The sequence below is a fragment of the Abramis brama genome, assembly GCF_963993115.1.
Source record: "Abramis brama genome assembly, chromosome: 7".
In the NCBI taxonomy this organism is placed as follows: domain Eukaryota; kingdom Metazoa; phylum Chordata; class Actinopteri; order Cypriniformes; family Leuciscidae; genus Abramis; species Abramis brama.
Window position 1 is genome coordinate 30,149,725 of NC_139969.1, and position 19,953 is coordinate 30,169,677.

The window sequence follows — 19,953 nt, forward strand, 5'->3', positions numbered from 1 at the left end:
CTGAAATGGAAATTTTATAATCTTAAACCATTTTCAAGATGGATATTTTTTAGATTTGTAATATACAAACATAGGCTTGTGACATAAGAGCATATGGCAGGTGTTCAGTGTGAAAGAATGTAAAATGTTATGTAAAATGATCCAAGGATTTCTCTGTTTTTAGGACTTTCCAGAACTCAAATCTTCCAGATCTCACTGACAGGCATCAGACAAGATGTTCTTTGTGAAGGGGGTCAAAACAACACAAGCCACTCAACAAAGGTGTACATCTGTTTACCACTTGCTCTACCTGCCTCTATAGGCTACAATTATTGTAATTTTGGTGATTGTTATTCGTGTCATCATGTGTGGCCAATCAGCACCCAGGACTGGAACTATGTTTGATCAATTATAATCTGTTTCACTGTTTGGACATCTTTTCCCAGTGTAATTCATAAGAGATTGTGGGGATATGAGCTAAAGGATAAAAAAAGGACAGAAACAGCGCTGAAGGCCGGGGAGGACAGGGCCATTCTGCTGGGTTTGGGTATGGTGTTCAGCTCAGTCATGATGTACTTTGTGATCTGTATCACCATGGTGCGCGCGCATGCAGACAGGTAGTGTTACATAACGACTGCTTCAATAATATTTAGCCCTGAACTATACATATGTGACCCTGGATCACAAAACCAGTCACAAGTCGCACAGGTTTATTTGTGGCAATAGCCAACAATACATTGTGTGGGTCAAAATTTTCGATTTTTCTTTTATGCCAAAAATCATTAGGATATTAAGTAAACATCATGTTCCATGAAGATATTTTGTAAATTTCCTTCTGTAAATATAAAAAACATTTATTTTTGTGAGTGAATACAGCAAATGGACAACGGACAAATGGATTCCAGATTGTCAAATAGTTGTATCTCGGCCAAATATTTTCCTATCCTAACAAACCATACATCAATGGAAAGCTTATTTATTCAGCTTTCAGATGGTGTATACATCTCAAATTAAAACAATTTACCCATATGACTGGTTTTGTGGTCCAGGGTCACATATTTCAATTATGTTTTTGGAACCTTTAAGTGTGACTTATAAGAGTTATCTTTCTTTTAAAAGTTTTCTTTCTGTTGTAAAATGCAGTGTATTGACAGATGAGACCACCTGTATTGTGCTTAACTCCACTCTTACGAAGGATATCAATTGTTCATACAACTGTGGCTCTGACTGCTGGAGAAGCTCTGAGTTCCCCTGTCTACAGGTCTACGTCAGCCTGAACGCCACCGGACGTATCGGGCTGCTCTTTTACAATGAGGAGATGCTGGACGTCAGTTCTGAGGTGAATCTTTCAACTGTGGTTTCTCCTAAACAGCAATGAGATTAAATTTAAATCAAATGGAGAATTTTCAAAGGTGAAATAATTCATTCATTTTGCATGTTAGGTGTGCTGACATTGGATTGGCTGCATCCCAAATCACATACTCACTTGAGTAGGTACTTATGTTGAATAAATAATTACTTCACAACCGCTAAAAAAAGTACATTATATTTAGTATGAATGCGTGTATGAATGTAATCTGGACGCACTACATTAACCATGTTATCATTATCATGTGACCTACCAGTGTCAGTCACTTCACTGTCATTCTCAAATCCTCTCCTGTGGCCTTATGGGATAGTACAGTGTCCATCGTATGCACACTTCAGAAAGTAGTAGGTCATCCGGGGTCTTTTTGCCTACTCTTTTATGAGTACTGTGAATTCGGACATTTGTTACATACTGTTTTTCACCTTCTATATAGTAAGGAAGTATGCGATTACAAAATGGTGGAAGTCAGCAAAATGGATGAGCAGAATCTTTAAATGAAACTCCTGAGCTTTGAGCAACTTCTTATGCCTGGTACACATTATATGATTTTGGGCTGTCCCAGATGAAAGACGGCCAATCATGGCGATTTCTGTGGTCATGGCTCCTAAATGTTGGTCCTGCGTCATACAGTTAGAGAGGTTCAAAGACGGCCGTTGTCACGGTCTTGCAACCAAAGATAGCCTGTGATGATTTTCTGACAGTGTCTGACACTTTTACTGACTAGCAAATAAAAATGCAACATGAAATGGCGCATTGATCAATGCGACATGACTCTAAAACTTAAAACTACTGTACTTACCTCAAGCTCCATTTGCAAAATTGGCATGTCAAGTTGGCCTCTTTTCCCTAACCATGACCCAGTCCATATTCTTTTTCGCTTTCTCTTTTTTTTTTCAGTATATATAAAAAACACAATTGCCAAAGTGCGATTCATCGCTCTATTTGTTTACCACTAGCACATGCTTTTTTTCCTTCTATACTAACTTGCTTTGTAGCCTATGATTCAATAGGTGTCATCATCGTACAGTCTACATAACATGTTGTACCCAGGTTTATTAGATCCATGTCGTACAGTGTGATTTGATCTTATAGGATTGGCGAAATTGCACAGTCTGTAGGTATTAGAAAGAAAATTTTCATGATAGTAAAGTAGGACGTTTAGAAAAAAACAGAATGATATTAATTCTTGTAAAGTTTGTTATGACAAGGATGGTTGTAAATGAACTAAAATTTAAAATGGACCTCTAATTTAAAATTAACCTCCCACACTATATACACTAGTGTTCAGAAGTTTTGGTTCTGGTTTAAATGTTTCTGAAAGAAATCTCTTATGCACACTCAGGCTGCATTTATTTAATCAAAAATACAGTAAAAACAGTAATATTGATTTTACAATATTACCAACATGGAATTCATGCTGTTTTTGTCACGGACTTTCAGTTATCTTGCTCTTAGTTTCATTCTCATGGACTCTTACGTTTACACAATAATGATGCTTAAAATGGAGAAGTTTTTCTTTTTCCCATTAATTTGGATCCGAGAAAAGACTAAAAACGATGTATTCTGCATCCAGGCCATTAGATGGCGATGAAACACTATAGAATGAACACGTAATACGCATGTGCATGAGATTCGCATTTTTGTTGTTTACACGGAGACCGTTTTCAAAAACTTGCACTTTGAAACCCGTTTTCAAAACTTTAAGTTTTCAGACACCCAACACGCCATTGTCGTGTAAATGAGCAGCCAAAACGCTTAAAAAGTTTTACGTTTTTAGTTGAAAACGGTGTCATGTGAACAGCCCTTAAGTTCCTGTTGTCCTTTGTTTAGTTTCCCGCCACTTATTAGTTACTATGGAGATTCATTAATCATCACAGGTGTTTGCCATTAGTTCCCATTTGCTTTCATTTGTCTGTTCACGTTAATGCACTGGTTGAGTTTATTTGCCTGTATTATTTAGATTTACCTTCTGAGTGTGTGATTAAATAGCCTACTTTTAGCCTGATCTTCCTCTTCATCGTCTGTTTGCTGCAACCCACTTTGACAGGCTTATGCTGGATTTTTCAGCAGGAAATGTCTCACTGACCAGAAACATTTGAATGGTATTAAAATATATCCAAAATTGCACATTTAAAGTAAATAATTTTCTTTATATACAAAACTGAAAAATAACATTAATAAATAACTTGTGGCTTTGTTTTCACTGTTTAAAGTAGATTTTTATTTTATTTTTCCACAGTGTTTTTATGTGCCAAAATGCCAGAAGGACCACAGCGTACTGCGTGTTATGGTCCAGAATATTTCAGAACATCTGAATATGCACCAGCAGGTAACATGTTACCACGACTCCGGCGAGCATCAGGCCAGTATCCTTCTGAACCGTCCGCATGGCAGCAGAGCAATTTTCCACTCTCTCTTCTGGCCCTCCTGCATGTGTTCTGGAGGAACCCTCATCATACTCATGGTCAAGCTCACTCAATACCTTTCCATACTGTGTGAACAAATTGGCAAAGCGCCAAAGTGAAAGGGGCACAGTCACTGACAGATTTGTGAAGTGCATGGATGAGCTTTAATTTCTCTTTCAAATGGTTTTTGGTCTCCTGCTGTTGACTGGATTGACTGGAAATTGATATGTTAGTCTTCCATGGCTAAGCTATATTGTAACCACAAATCATATATCTGAAGCGCAATTCCAGATGGAGCTAGTGCTGTTCAGATAAGGACTTTTTAATAGTGCAATATAATACAAACATAACATTTCTAACCTTTCTGACACGGTTTCTAATCTTATGTTATAAGCCATTGGAAAAAATATCATAATTTTGTTACTGTTGATAGATACATTTAAAGAGTTTAAATTGGATAAACTACCAATAATAATGAATCAAAAATAAAGAAAATACTGATTAATTGTTATAATTATCAACAAATTTCATGTGTAAAAAAACTGTTTTGGTTTCGTTCTCACTCCGTGTGCTCTGTTCCTGTCTGTCTGTGTTCATAGTTAGTTGTGTTGGATGTTAATTATCCCACACCTGTTTCTGTTCAGTTGGTTACCCTCTCAGTGTATTTAAGCCTTGAGTTTTTTCTGTTCAGTCTCATTTTAGTGATGGGAAGTCCAGCTCTTTTTAAAGATTCGGCTCCTACGGCTCCCAAATGAAGCTTTTTTTTTTTAGCCCAATTTAGCAATTGTGAATGATTTGTGTGTTGGTAAGCAATTTTATTATAAATATTGTAATGTAAAAGATACATCTTGCAGATGCGCTGGGACCCATCCTCAGTGATGTATCCTGGGGTCATTGGGTGTTTCGGGTCTTTCATCATCAGACACCATCGGAGTTGATCAGACCCCGGCTTGTGTCCCAGTAGCAATTGCCCACGGTTCTGCCCTCTTAATCCAAAGCCACCTAGTGGCTTTCTCTGCGGCTTCGGTTGCGGATCGGATTGCCTTTCTCTTAGCTTCCCCTGTGATGCCTAGGATTTTAAACGCGTTGCAGTGTGTTTGCACGTTGCAGTGATCACCCTGCAAATCCTCTGCAGCCCACCTCCAGAGGCTCATAATAAATAAATAAATAAATATATATATATATGCATAAATATATATATATATATATATATATATATATATATATATATTTATTTATTTAAATAAATAAATATAAATATATATATATATATATAAATATATAAATATTATCCAGTGTTTCATAAAAGCCTAATTTTTATGCATATTTTCGTTACTAACAAAAAGCCTACAGTTACTAGGCTATTATTTAACATTTTTAAATACACAATAATCTGTACCACAATAAATAAACAAACTACAGCAAATAAATAAAGGCAAAAGTCTTAACATTAGCATTTAAATCCGGCTCCCCCGCCTCTCTGTGTCACTCTAGGCTACCTTGCCTGTAGCCTACCACAACACCATAGACTGTAAAACGGCACTACACTCGCTATCTTCGGAGCATGTGTCCCCCTTCCTTTCACATAATGGTATGATCCTAGTCTGTGCTCCCATGTGATTGGCCGCATGGTGTGCCCATCCAAATAAAGTCCCGCCCCAAATAAAGATTTGGCTCTCCACGACGGAAGTCAGCTCTTCTCGTTCGCTACAAAAAAATCGGCTTTTAAAGCCGGCTCATTCGCGAACGACACATCACTATCTCATTTGCATTTCATGTGGCTTAGTTTTTCATTCTTCTATGTTTTTCTAGTGGTATCTTGATTAACTTATTTTATACTCCATTTTTCATACATTCATTACTACAGCCATATACTGTGACGGAAGGCCGAGCCTTGAAAATATATATATATATATTTTTTCATTGTTTGGATCTACCTGTCATCCAACTACTCCTGGAGCAGAAGGACCATTCCCTGGAGGAACATACAAGAGACTTTTTAAAACTGGCGTGCCTAACTCACTATGCTGACCAAGGCGTGCCTTCCAGTGGATGGTCCCAGAGAGGATTTTGCTGCGTTTGTGGAGTGGGTGCTGGTGAACAATGGATTGGTGTTCCCTCTGCCCAGTGAGGGACATCACCAGCCCCACTGCAGACCCAGAGCCCAGCCAGCCACCACCCACACACGCCATGGAGCAAATGGCAGAGCCCAATGCAGGCAGTAAGCCAAAGCCTGCCGTGATGCACGAGCCAGTAAAGAGGACTGAGCCAACTATTGCCCCGGAGCCCAAGCCCCACACAGAATCTGACCAGGTGCGTGAGCCGGCAACACCATGCATCGCTGTGGGACTGCTCGTGGAGTATATGAGGGCATGGAGGAAAGCCCCGGCCAAATTCCCGCAGCTGAGAGTGAACTGCAGCTGGCCTCTGCATTGTTTGAGGAAATGGAAGAGGATGTTTCCCTGGTTCTCAATCATCCTGCTTGTCCCACCAGCTCTAAGTGTCCTGCGTCTCCGCTGGCTCCTCCCAGCTTGAAGTCTCTTGTGTCTCCATAATTCCCACCAAGCCTCCCTCTCTCGCCTCCTCTTCCAAAGGCAGCAAGTTCGTCGACCCCTCCTCTGCTGGTTCCCGTCTGCTCCTCAGTTCCTCCATTGTTAACTCCAATATGCTGCGTGGATGACCCTTGAATATTCCGGTCCTCAGCTCCACCTTTGAAAGAGGATCCCCTGGCTCTGCCTCCAGCTTGACTCCATCGCTCCATCTTGGCTAGTCAACCTGTCGGCTCCACCTTGGCTCTTCCCTCCCTTGGCTCCACCTTGGACCATCGTCCTTACGGCTCCACTGGACTCTCTCGTCCCTCCGGCTTAGTCTTGGTCAGATGTCGCTCTGCCTTTGCCACGGACTTACGGGCCTTCAGCTACATCAGCTTCGTCCCTCCAGCCCTTTGGTTCCATCGGACTCTGCCTTCCCTCCGGCTCTGACTCCTCCCGTTCCTGGCTCCTCCCACCGTCATCACCACCCTGGTTTCGCCCACCGCCAGTGCCTCTGGGTTCCTGTTCCTGTTTGTCTGTTCATGGTTTATTTCCTTCTTTCTGTTCAGTGTTTAGTCTCGTTTGCGTTTCATGTGGTTGTTATACCATTCTCATGCATTTTCCTAGTGGTATCTTGATTAAATACTATTTGATTGTACTCCATTTGTCGTGCGTTCATTACTACAGTCACATACTGTGACAAGTACAAGGAAAATACTATTTTCCAGTTTATAAACTGGAAAGTAAATGTATATTTTCCATTATATAAAAACTTACTTTACACAGAAACTGACCACCAACTGCAACTTTCAGATGCCATCTTTATTTGACTTTAATGAACAATCACAATGTATAAAATCTTTGGCCATATTTCGGGCATAAGGCACTAATATTATTTCATAAGACTGAATGATGAATTAAGTTATTATAACTACTAATTTGACCATTACAGTAGAGGCACATTATACTATTTTCTAGCTAACTTGGTCATGCTGCTCCACGTTGCCCCCAGGCCTGCATCTTAAGAGCCGGTAGATCCTTCCCTCCCTCATTTTCCCCTGCTTGCCGAGTAACTCCTCTCTACTGATCTCAGTGCAGAGGAAAGCAAGATGCTGGTTGAGTTTCACCAGCCCCACCAGGAGGATTCCACCAAACAACATGAGGCTGGGCCACAGCAGGTAATAGAAGGCCATTTGAATGGAGTATTTACTCCTCAAGATGGCGTCATCTGGGTATATAGCACTGAGATAGCATGTCATGTATTTCCCTTGTGTATGTAACGCTTGTTTGATGTTACTGGCCTCAGCCTCTTGTTCTGTCTTGTTTCGTTGGCATTTTGGAGTGTAGAAGCACTGAGGGAAAAGATAATGGCAAACTGAAATGGATATTTCAGATATTTACACTACATGGTCACTCACTGTTTTGATTGATATGTTATAAAACATATTTTTATCCATAAATTGGAACCATATACATTATTTTAAAATAACTGATATTAATAATCATTTTAATTTTTAAAGTCTTACCGTTCCATTGCTTTTCTCCATAATTTCCTGTTCAAAAAAGTAATAAAAGAATAATTTTAAAAGAATAGAATATAACAATATTTGTTGTAAAATACAGTATTTTGACTCATTGAAATAAGCAGTGTTGTGCAAGTTACTTCCAAACTGTAATACATTATACATTACTTGTTACTGTTATTAAAAAGTAATTCTTTACCTTACAATATTACTGTTTCAGAATTGTAATGCGTTACATTACTCCTGTATTACTTTTGAGTTACTTTAACCAAAATAACTACAGAAGTAGAACTTAACATTCTAAAATGACTAGGTCTGTAAAGATATGCGATATGAAACCGCGACACTCAGATTCATGAACCTGTGTCGGTGTGCGGTGTGAGAAAGCAGAATCACGACACACCCCACACCTCCAGATCCAAAGCTACCACATCTTTAAATTACTTTTAGTATTATTTGAAATTAACATTATAAAATACGTAGACCTACACCACAAGACTAGTTGAGAATAAATTATTTAAAATTGGGCAATTCCAGCGTTATGGACGTGACATTTGCAGTAAAAACTTAAAATATAAATTCTCAGAAAATGCATTTAATACCAATATATTGAAACGTCTGTTTATACATCCATAGGCTACTCCCTTAATAAAGGAGTCCAGACATTAGAAAAATATACACACATGCATTTTATATCTAATATGAGGGAAATAGCGTGACACAAAACATCTTTAACTTTTAGGTAGGTTATAGCAAAATATTTTTTAGTAATTCTGTGAATTACACTAAGCAAACCAAAAGTAGGCCTACTACTACCCACCATATGAAGAAGGGTTGGCTCTCCACAGAACATAATATATTCATTTTATTTTATTTTATTTTATTTTATTTTATTTTTCGTGTTCGCATTTATGAGGAAAAAATGATGTTACGGTCATGTCAGTTCTCCGTAACGGACGGGACCGCTCTGAAAGCGGCACTAAAGACTGCTTAAGCTTTCACAGAGACCTCAAACAGAAAGCACAAAGCCTTTCTTTAAAGTGAATTTCGTTTTGTATTAATTGTATCTTAATTTTAATCAATGATTCATCTACCAATTGCCTGGATTTAATAAGTAAGAAGTAAATATAAGTAGACAAGAGATAACCAGGACACGGAGGCGCGGGCGTCTCATAAATGAACCGAAACTCAGTGTCTACTTGCCTCACTCACAGTCAGACATGTCTACTTTTAAACAGAACAATTCAAAACGAAAGAAAACGGACTGCTCTCTGGTTAGAAAGAAAACACAGCAGAGCAAACAGAGCAATGCGCATACGTCCATCCCGCGAATGTACAGTCTTCTTCTACCATATTCTCCCATTAACCGCTTTTCCACTGGCCAGCGCGAGCACAGAGACCGAAATCATGATCGCGGCACTCCTGTAAAACCTGTCCTAAACACGCTTTTACTGGACTATGACACACAATACAAAGGTACACCAGCAAGAGGGAGATGAATGAAATAAATCGCCTTACAAATAGATCAGAAGCTGTCATTTAGTCATTATTTACAAACTTGGACACCACATGCACGCGGCTATTGACTGACCACGAACAGGTAATAACTTGCATTTTTCATTCGTTAATGTCTTGCGGTCTGGCTGTATTTTTTTTTTTTTTTAACAATTAAATTTTGGGCTAAAAGTGTGTTGTAACGCATGCGTTACTGAACATGTACAGAGTAAAATATTACTGAAAATTGATTAGTAATGCCTTACACTACTGCGTTACAACAAAAAGTAATAAGTTACTGTAATACATTACTTTTGTAACGCATAACTCCCAACACTGGAAATAAGTCAAAAATCACACTATTAAAATGTCTTAATTAAAATAAATTGTTTACATAAAAATCATCACACATTTTAATGTCAGTAGTGTTACCACAAAATAAAAACACAGAATTTTATGAAATACATTTATGTATTACTTCACTAGTCACAATGAATCGAAAAAATATATATATTTTTTGAAAGGTTATGTCATATTAAGCTTGTTGGCATTTACAATTAAGATGCTCAATATCAACAATAAGATGTTTTAATTAATACAAATTTTGATGAACTATAGAAGTTAATAAATTGTTAAAATATTATTGTTATTGTTGTTATTAGTATTAAGTATTATTATTAAGTATTTATTGTGACCTTGAATAAAATAAGATATATTTAACGTAGTATTGTTTTTATATTTTATTTAGATTTTTTTTAAATGCCAATGCCACGTAATTGTATAAGAGTTCAGTTTAGCCAAACATTTAATTTTTTTTTTTTTTTTTGCTTTTTCAACAGACTGAAATATAAGTTATTGTCAAATCTCTTTTCACAAATTTGTGAAGATACAGAATGCCAATTGGTTCTTGTGTGTCATTTTAATATGCATACAGTAATTGCAAATGAGATTTGAGAGGTACAGCAGAGGAGAAGGTTTTTCAGCAAATAATAGTTTTTAAAAAACTTATCTGCTTGTACCTTAATGGTGCTTTCTCTTTGGAGCTTGGCACTAAAATCATAGTCCATAAAACCAGAGGAATGAAAATAATATAGAATTTGGAATGACAGGATGATTAAATCCTCCACTCAGTTAAATAACTGTACCTTTGGCCTGGATTTCACAGCCTCTTCATCATAGTAAAGTCGAAGTGTTTTTTCAGGGGACGAAATGTTTACCAAAACATGCAGGCATTTAAAGCTGACATTACCACGGCAGTCCATCACTTCATCCAGCAAATCAATCCGGTCTAATGAGCAGTTGACAGAATTTTTCCAGTTGCTGTTGGAAAGATAAACGTAAATTATTAAGTGAATGCTTACAATGTAAATATGTAATAAGGTATGCACTATATAAAAAATGTTGTAAAAACCTGTTAATTGGTTAACAGGAAGTTCCATTACTATATACAGGGAAAAGCTGTAATTGATTTAACTTTACATTTCATGTAAAACACTATTAAATGTACTGTTTTTGGAAGTAAAAAAAATGACAAATCTTATAATTTACAGTAAAAAGCCGTAAACTGACATTCCCAGAATTCCTGTGTGATACTTCACATTTGATGTTTTTTTAATTGTATTTTTTATTTTAATAAATATGTTTATGCGTAGTGTTTTGTTATCAGTTGTGTGCATTAGGGTTTTATGTTACATCGTATGTTGTGAAATTAATGTTTGTATTATTTTAGTTTTGTGTGTTACCATGGTGGTATTTTGTATTGTGTGTTTGCCATTTTGCAACCTCTATATATTAGTATTTACTTCAGCTTGAGGAAAAGCTGCTTGTGATGAATTTTGGTCCATAGGTTTAGTTTATTGCCCTCCCCAACTATCATTGGGTCTTGAAGTAGGGGTATCGCTCTCCTTTGGATAAGTGCTCTGCTATTCGCTAACTATAGCAGGATTTGAGTAGAGTGATTTTATGCTAAATGGGGTATGAGCTGCGATCCCCCAATGACATTGAGGTTTTTAAGTAGGGCCTGAGCTCCCCTGCGACTCATTTTGGGGTTAAAGCCATAGGCAACAGAATTACTGGGCACATTGCATTATGCTCTGCTGTCTTTTCCCTCCCTTTTTATGGCAAAAATAGGGATACAGGCTTCCCCTCGGAAGAGTGGCAGCTCTAAGGAGCCTGGTTTGCTCTTTGTGATAGGCTGCTTATAGGTACCCTTTAGGTAGAGCAGGGCTGAATGGAACCATATTTTGTTACCTCCCTCCCCAAATATTGTTGGGTCGTAAAGAAAGGATATCGCTCCCCTTTGGATGGGTGCTCAACCATGGCGACAATACTAATGAGTAGAGGAAGTTTGCTTATTGGCGGCACTCCTTGTTATCTGTCATGTGATACAGGTCGAGTGCCTTTATTTAAGGCAGGCTTCAGCCGTTTTCCCCCAGTTAAACTGGGGTCTTGAAGTAGAACCTAAGCTCTCTTGCGGTTCCCTGGGGTTTGAGTGATAAGAGTGGCGGGCACACTTTACCATGCCCTGCTCTCATTCTCCTCCCTTTCCTGAGTAGGAGTAAGGATTAGGCTCCCCCTTGAAAGGGCAGCAATAGGGGAGGTTGTAACCTGAAGGGCTAATTTCTAAGGTTCTTTCTTAATCTGCTCTTAATAAAGGCTCCCTCTGTTTTGATTACATCCCTCCCCAATGGTTGGAGTTTGATGTCGGAATATCGCTCCCCTTTGGGAGGGTACTCTACAAGGCCTAGTGCCAAAAGAGATACTAGTAGTAGGCACTAATAGTAGGGGATCTTAGGAAGAGGACCTTTACTCAAGGTAGGGTATGAGCTGCTCTCACTCAGATACATTGTGGTTTTTAAGCAAGGCCTAGCTCCCCTGTGGCTTCCTTGGGGTCTAGAGTCTGTGTACTTAAAATTATTTGGCACACTGCTTATGCCTTGCTTTAATTTCCCTCCTTCCCTGAGTAGGAATAAGGATAAGGCTCCCTCTTGGAGGGGCATGCTCCCTTTCTTGAGCTGCTCTTATCATAGCCTGTAGGGAATCGTGATTTAAAAAAAAAAAAAAAAAAGCCCCTCAGTTCTGTTTATTCCCTTCCCAACTACGTTTAGGTCTTGGAGTAGGCCTCCCCTGTTGCTGGGTCTCTTGCAAAGCCTCTGGGGGGCAAACTGTGACCGGCAGTGAGAGTGAGAGGGAGTGAAAGTTTGGCGTGGAAGTTTAGAGCCCTCGTGTTTGTGCTTTAATTTCTTATTTATTCTGGTAAAGTTCTTACGGGTCCAGTTTTTTTTTTTGCTGTTTTTATAGCGAGGTTTATGTATGCGCTTATACAAAATGGACATTATAACCTTTTCTGCCCTCTGGACGCTCTTTTATGGATTAATTATCTCTGACTTTGTCAACGGAGCTGTTAGCCATGGAAGGCTACAGTACACCAGAACCACACTGCTGCAACTGAACTGTGGGATAACGTGCGTGACAGATATCACGCCACAACTGCCTGATTTTATCCTAAAAGACCCAGGGGGGAAAACAGCGGCAATGAAGAAACAGCGAGGTAAGCGGGGAGGCGTCAGGCAACGTTTCCGAAAACAGCGGCTTTCTCGTATTCCTCTACCCTCCATGATCTTTGGGAATGTACAGTCCCTGAGGAACAAAATGGATGAACTCCAGGGAAACGTCAGCTTTCTGAAGGACTTCAGGGATTGTTGTGTCCTGGCTTTCACAGAGACCTGGTTGACCGGGAATGATCAGGACACCGACTTGTCAATTGATGGATTCGGGGCACCTTACCAACTCGACCGAGAGGGAGAGGTAACGGGGAAATCTCAAGGTGGCGGGGTATGTTTATATTTCAACAAACGATACTGCACTTCTGTGACTGTAAGAGAACGTATCTGTACACCAGATGTCAAACTTTTATCAGTATCGCTACGATCTTTCTACCTACACCGTGAATTTCCACAACTTTTTATAACAACAGTCTATGTTCACCCAAGAGTGAACGCTGCATCGGCTTCTAACACCATCTTTGAAGCCGTGCAGAAAATGCAATCACTCTCACCCGAGGCGCCAAACTTCATACTGGGTGATTTTAACCATGTATGACTCAACAAAACACTGATAAATGTTTACCAGTATGTCTCCTGTCCTACCCGATGGGATAAAACCCTGGACCTCTGCTATGGATCTATAAAGGACGCTTACAAATCAATGCCATTACCACCACTGGGTTCAGCGGACCATAGTCTCGCGTAGCCAGACCTTCAGACTGACGGCTGAAGGTCTGGAATTCATAGCAGCTTTCTTTGGCCAAGGCCCGCCCATAAGGCCGTTTGACCGACATGTCAAACAACCAATTACAGTTCGTTTCGTTCAGCGTCACGTTTCGGGGCGTGGAAATGTCCCCACAACAACAGACCGGCGTGCAACAAGTCAGTCAGCATAGAAAATCAAAGAAGGAGAAGAAAACAAGATAGATAGGAGGGGACACACAACTAGTAAAATTGGATCTGCTGGGAATCCTTCTAAATGCTGACAAAGGGTCGGCCAGGCTTGGAAAATAATACTCTTCCCAAATCCCGTCGGCAAACAGGCTAAAATATCTCTTTTTGTCTCCACTAAGTGCCTCAAACAAAACTCCTGGACATCTCTTAAAGAGTCTATGCCGTGAACCTCGCATACTTTTGAGAATCCTACGTTTAGCTGATCTTGATAAATGCTCATTGTCACTCATGTAAACACAACAGTTTTTCTTCCGCAATCACACGTCTGCGCTTTGTTTCCCGGGGGACCGAAAATAAACGCGACACTCGCGCCCCCCGGAAATCCGATAAAATTCAACCAATCAGATGACGACTTCGACATTCCTGAAGTGTTTCCAGTTAAGTGTACCATATGCATCAGACGTTTAGCCAACGTTCCGTGGGCGTGACGTCTGAGGCTGAGACTAAGCGGACCATAACTGTGTGCATATGTTGCCAACATACAAAACTGTCCTAAAAAGACAGAAAGCTCAAACTAGAGTAATTAAAGACTGGACTGATGAATCTGTACTATGCTTGCAAGACTGCTTTGTACAGACTGGGAAATGTTTAAACAGTCTTGTGGGGATGACCTAAATGAGTGGACTGATGTGACATGCTCATATATTGCTTTTTGTAGAGACATGATTGTTCCATGCAAAAATGGGAAAATCTATCCCAAAAAACCCCCCCAAAAAAAAAACAAAAAAAAACATGGATAACTAAAACTGTTAAGGATAGCTTACAGAAAAAAAAAGAAAAGAAAAGTCATGCTTTAAGGGGGGTGACACTGCTGAACTACAAATAGCAAAAAAGGATCTAAAAGTAGGAATTCTCAAAGCAAAACGAGACTATAAATATAAACTGGAGAACAAGATGGCAACAAACAATCTTGGATCAGTCTGGGACAGTATAAAAACCATAGCAGGCCTCCAGAATCTAAAGAGCAGCAGCCCAGTCACCCTGGATGGTTTCAGCTCAGACACCGAGCTGGCCAGTGCTCTTAACCAATTTTACAATCGTTTTAATACTTTTAATTTTAGCAATGAGATCTACAATTTGAGTAACCAGCTCATAGACGTTCATCACTTTAATATAAGACAAAAAGAAGTGCACAAAGCCTTCCTCTCTAAGAGTTAACAAAAGCCATGATCCAGACAACATCTGTGGGTGCATACTCAAAACCTGTGCAAAGCAATTGAGTACTCCTTTGCATTACATTTTTTAACAAATCTTTAGAGGCACAATTAGTCCCTGGGGTCTGGAAGGATGCTGTGGTTGTCCCTGTTCCCAAATCCAACACCCCCAAAACCCTTAATGATTTTAGACCAGTGGCACCAAAAATTGGTGAGGTCTGAAATATTAAGGAAAACGGACCCCGTAGGCGGGTGGAAGATGCCACAGTCACTTTACTTTTTAAGCATTTGGATAACAGTGGCTCCCATGCCAGACTTTTATTTGTTGACTTTTCCTCTGCTTTTAATACAATCCAACCCCATATTTTAATCACAAGGCTGCTAGAACAGTTTGACCTGAGCAATAACCTGGTAGGCTGGATCCTTAACTTTTTAACAAACAGGGCGCAAAGAGCGAGAGTAAATGGCAGTCTCTCTGACAAAGTCTGTTCATCAACCGGATCCCCACAAGGATGCGTACTCTCACCTCTTCTTTACATCCTGTACACATATATGTGCCAGAGCAGGTGGGAAAACAGGACCATAATTAAATATGCAGATGACTCAGTAATTGTTAGCCTGCTCCAAGATAGTGAAACACGTCATGGTCCAGTCATCAATGACTTTGTTGAATGGTGTGAGGCATCTCACCTTCAACTAAATGTAGCCAAAACAAAGGACATGCTCACTGATTTAAAAAAAATAAAAAATCCAAACACAAGAAGTTACATCGATCAAAGGTCAAACTGTTCAATGTGTGCAATCGGATAAATACCTGGGGACGATAATAGACTCAAAACTCACATTTGAGACTAACTTTGAAGTTGTGTGTAAAAAAGGGCATCAGCGCCTTTTCTGTTTGAGGAAATTGAGTCGCTTTCACATTGACAAATCCATCATGACCCTCTTTTACCACACTTTTATTGAATCAGTTTTATCATTTGCACTAGCAGCATGGTTTGGGAACCTCTCTTTGAAAAATAAAAACTCACTCAACCAAATAGTAAAGTGGTCTAGCAGCCACAGCTCAATGTGGAGACCTTGTACACAAAACAGTTACATCGCAAAACTGGTTTAATCTTAAACGACAGTTCCAATCCACTGCACACAGAGTTTCAGCTTCTACCCTCTGGCCGTAGGTTTATAATCCCTAGAACAAATAGACACAAAAACAGTTTTGTCCCTGCAGCCATTACACTGAGGAATAAGTCATAGCTATACTTTGCACAGGTATTTACATTTATTTGTGGATCTTAATCTATTTATTTGTGAATCTGATACATTTTTGTGAATCTCTTTACATTTGTTTGTGAATCTCAATCTATTTATTTGGAATAATGCAACAATTCTGACCACATATAGTGGACGTTGAACTCTGTAACCTTGCAGATCTTTGTTATGCTCAAACAGCAACATTACACTAACTAAAGTTGAAAAAGTGAAAAAGCATAATAGGGTCCTTTAAGAAAAGAAAGAAACTGGAGGACTTTCTTGGCAGCTCATTATTTTTTGACAAATTATTTCATATTTATTTAAAGTGATCATATTTCATTGTAGTGATTATAAGCAAAAGCTGTTTTAATCGCAAAGTTCATCAACAAGAACATTACAACATGAAAAGTATCCTTTCTAATAAGGCATACAAGCAGTCTACCTGAAGACCTGCTACTAACCTATGGAGACATGGTTTCACCATCACGATTCCCACCAGAAAGTACATGAGGATTGAGAAGGTCATCATGGTGAAGCCCAAGAGGATGGCTTTGTCTTCTCCCACACTGGAATCTGGGATTTGAGCTCTGGCTTTCTCATTGCATCTCAGCTCCCTTTCTTTCCTCCAGTTCCCTCCAGTTCCCTGAAGTTGGCCTTGCTGGTGGAAGGCATCCCTGAGAAACAGTTAAAGGTAAAATTCACCCAGAAATTATTTGCCCAACTTTATTTTATAACAAACCTATATGGTGTTATTTTTTCTATGGAATACAAAAGGAGAATTTCTGAGGAATCTTCAGAATTTCATGAAAATTCTATAAATATCCGTAAAATAACAAAGAAAATAACAGCATGTGGATTTGGAATGACATGTTCCATTTCCATTTTTGGGTGAACTATTTCTTTAAATCATTTTATGCAGATTTACTATAACATGCACAAGGCCTGAGGGCCAGATTAGCGTGAGAGTGCAATTCCAAAAAATCGCCGATGGGAGTGGAAAGTTCTGCTTGTGATCTACTGACGAGAACTGAATAGATAGGTGTAGGTATGACTCAGAACCTGGAAGTCTAATTTTTCCAATGGGGTTTTATAATGGGGCGGGGGGGTTCTTATGTTTTCAAAAATGAACATAACTCCCTAGCTTCAAAGTTTGCAGTTTTGCTATGGGTGTGTAATTTACAAACACAACGTCAAAGTATCATCAAGTTATGTTTACCACAGGCTTTATTTTACGAGATCTTTATTTTAAATTGAAAAATATATTCATATCAGACTGCAACTTCAACTAATGGAAAAGCCACCATTTACTCATTTCATTTAATTTAATTTCCAAACAATTAAGAACCCCACTGAGTTTCATTGTGTGGGGTTAAAAACACAAATATCTTTGAAGAAAGTCACCCTTGTGAAAAAGTAGTACACCATAAGCATACTTCTAAAAAGACCATCATTATGGAAATCATGTACTTTAAAATAATATATGTAACTGAATATAGACCTACTTAAGTTACTCACTTAATTGCATGTTATTTACAATTAAATTAACATGTATTATAATTTAAATTTATATTAAATGCAATTAGTTGAACTTAAGAGTGCTTTTGACCCACTTCAGAAGGACTTGTGATGAATGTACTGAAAAGCATTTATGGTAAACTTAAATATACTTTAATTATTTAATTTATATTGAAATTTCTATTAATTACACATTTGTAATGATAAATCAGCTATTTAGCATTTAAAACACATTAACTTTAAATATTATATCAAATAACACACTACAGTAAAATTATAATCAAGTCCTGTGCTTTAGTATGTTAGTCAACACATAAAAATTTGTGTACTTCTTTAAAGCACAACAAAAGATTATTAAAACAATGATTTAAAATGTACTTTAAAGTAAACGTTTAATTTGCTCTTTAAGTAAAGTGGCGTTTTTATTTCGTCAATATTATCTGCAAGTACAGTTTAAAAAAAGAAAGAAAAGATTTTTAAGATTTGAAGTACACTAAAAGTGCACATTCAATTAAGCACACTTCTTTTTTACAAGGGCATAACTAAACCAAAACTGAGCAAATACGTTACAGGAACAACATGAGGGTGAGTAAATATTGACAGAAGTTCATTTCGAGTGAACTATTAGATTTTAGTGACTTTCTACTTCATTTGATAATTTTCAATACATTAAGTGGTGGAGACAAAAATAGTTTTTGAGGTTTATACTATGTTCTAACAACATTTCCAACTCAAGGACTTGTTGCTGCTATTTGGAATAACTTCCAAATATAATATATTAATATAATAATAATAATCTCATACTAGATTCAACTGGACAATTATCTGTAATAAAACGTGGATCTGATCTCCATACGTACCGCATGTGTCGTCGCCGCGCGCCCTGCAGAGTGATGTTAACAGGAACACTGAAAGACCCTCGGGGGGAATGATTCAGCAGCATTTCTATCTTATCAAGTAACCCTTAACTGGGTTACAGTACTAAATTAACACAACACCGACCCCACTTTGACAAGGTCAATGTACCATACATCTGGACACAGAACCACCGTGCTGCCTAGCCATCAGACATGTAGTGCACAATAGAGTGCACTTAAGGGATTGTTTTCTTCTCATCCAGATGAGATCAGTGGAATATATTTCCTCTGCCTGAACAAGGATGCCACAGAGGGTTTCTATGGGAACCCCTACAGCCAGACCATAATTATGTCCTATGGGATTGTAAGCACTCATGACAGTTGTTTTTTTTCTATTTTTATAAATGACCTGGACACAACTATGAAGTAAATGAACAAACCTAAACAAACTGCATAGAATAATAATAATAAAAAAAACATTATGCAAAGTGTCCAGATGCCAGGCCTGTCAGCAGAAACCCACGTAATTATGTTTACTTTACTGAAACACATGGTGTAAGTTCCAAATTATGTCTTACCTCAAAAGATGCGTTCTTCTGTTCATGATATAGCCTTACGTAGCTATTAAACTAGACTCTGATAAAACTGATTCTCGACACCAAATGACAAAACTCACAACTTTTAGCTTCATGAGCACAACAGTGCATCAATAATTAATGCGTTTTTAATCCAAAATAACATTAATTTTTAATGAACGACTTATTGTATATACAAATGTATTCAATTTATCAAAACAGCATTGCGCACCTGGTCATCATCTGCTGAGGATGTACTGTTGCTTTAATAAGATATTTTTGAGATGATGACCTGAGAAGATGACATTTTTTTTTCGCATTTACCGCTGCTTTGTAGCTGAATTGAACTCATAATTGATAAACTTTATTGAACCTAACTGAATCAACACTAAACGTGTCAGGGAGAGACACGGATTCAGTTGCAGGGAACACAAAAGTTTATTATAGGACCGTTTACACGACAACGTTTTCAACTAAAAACATAAAAGATTCGAAGTGCAAGTTTTTGAAAATAATACCGTTATCTTCTCTGTGTAAACAACAAAAACGCGAAATTGTGAAAACGTTGACGTCATGCGCTTGAGTATTAAGTGTTCTGTCTAGGCACATAGTGCTTCTTTACAAAGTGACATCGCCACCTACTGGCCGGGCATAAATTATAAAGCTATTTAGTAATTTTCTCAGATAGTTTTTGGCAACGTTGTCGTCTGTAGCCTATACGCTACAACTTTACCGTATTTACCGTATTTCTTATTATCTTTTTAGAGCGGATTTACATGCAGCAGAATTGATTTCTGTTTA

At 38.3% G+C, this 19,953-nt stretch overlaps 2 protein-coding genes across 2 annotated transcripts; one reads left to right on the top strand and one right to left on the bottom strand.

Moving 5' to 3' along the window:
- Positions 1-214: 214 nt before the first annotated feature.
- Positions 215-3,872, top strand: kcnmb2a (potassium large conductance calcium-activated channel, subfamily M, beta member 2a; the record flags this gene model as incomplete). Its single annotated transcript, XM_084120745.1, has 4 exons — positions 215-261; positions 426-596; positions 1,123-1,318; positions 3,588-3,872. The coding sequence occupies 4 exons, from the start codon at positions 215-217 to the stop codon at positions 3,870-3,872; spliced, it is 699 nt and encodes a 232-aa protein (XP_083976871.1).
- Positions 3,873-7,086: 3,214 nt separating this feature from the next.
- kcnmb3 (potassium calcium-activated channel subfamily M regulatory beta subunit 3) lies at positions 7,087-18,663 on the bottom strand (the record flags this gene model as incomplete). Its single annotated transcript, XM_084119600.1, has 5 exons — positions 7,087-7,636; positions 7,811-7,837; positions 10,447-10,621; positions 16,667-16,879; positions 18,581-18,663. 5 exons carry the CDS (start codon positions 18,661-18,663, stop codon positions 7,259-7,261), a joined length of 876 nt encoding a protein of 291 aa, XP_083975726.1. The 3' UTR covers positions 7,087-7,258.
- Positions 18,664-19,953: the final 1,290 nt, after the last annotated feature.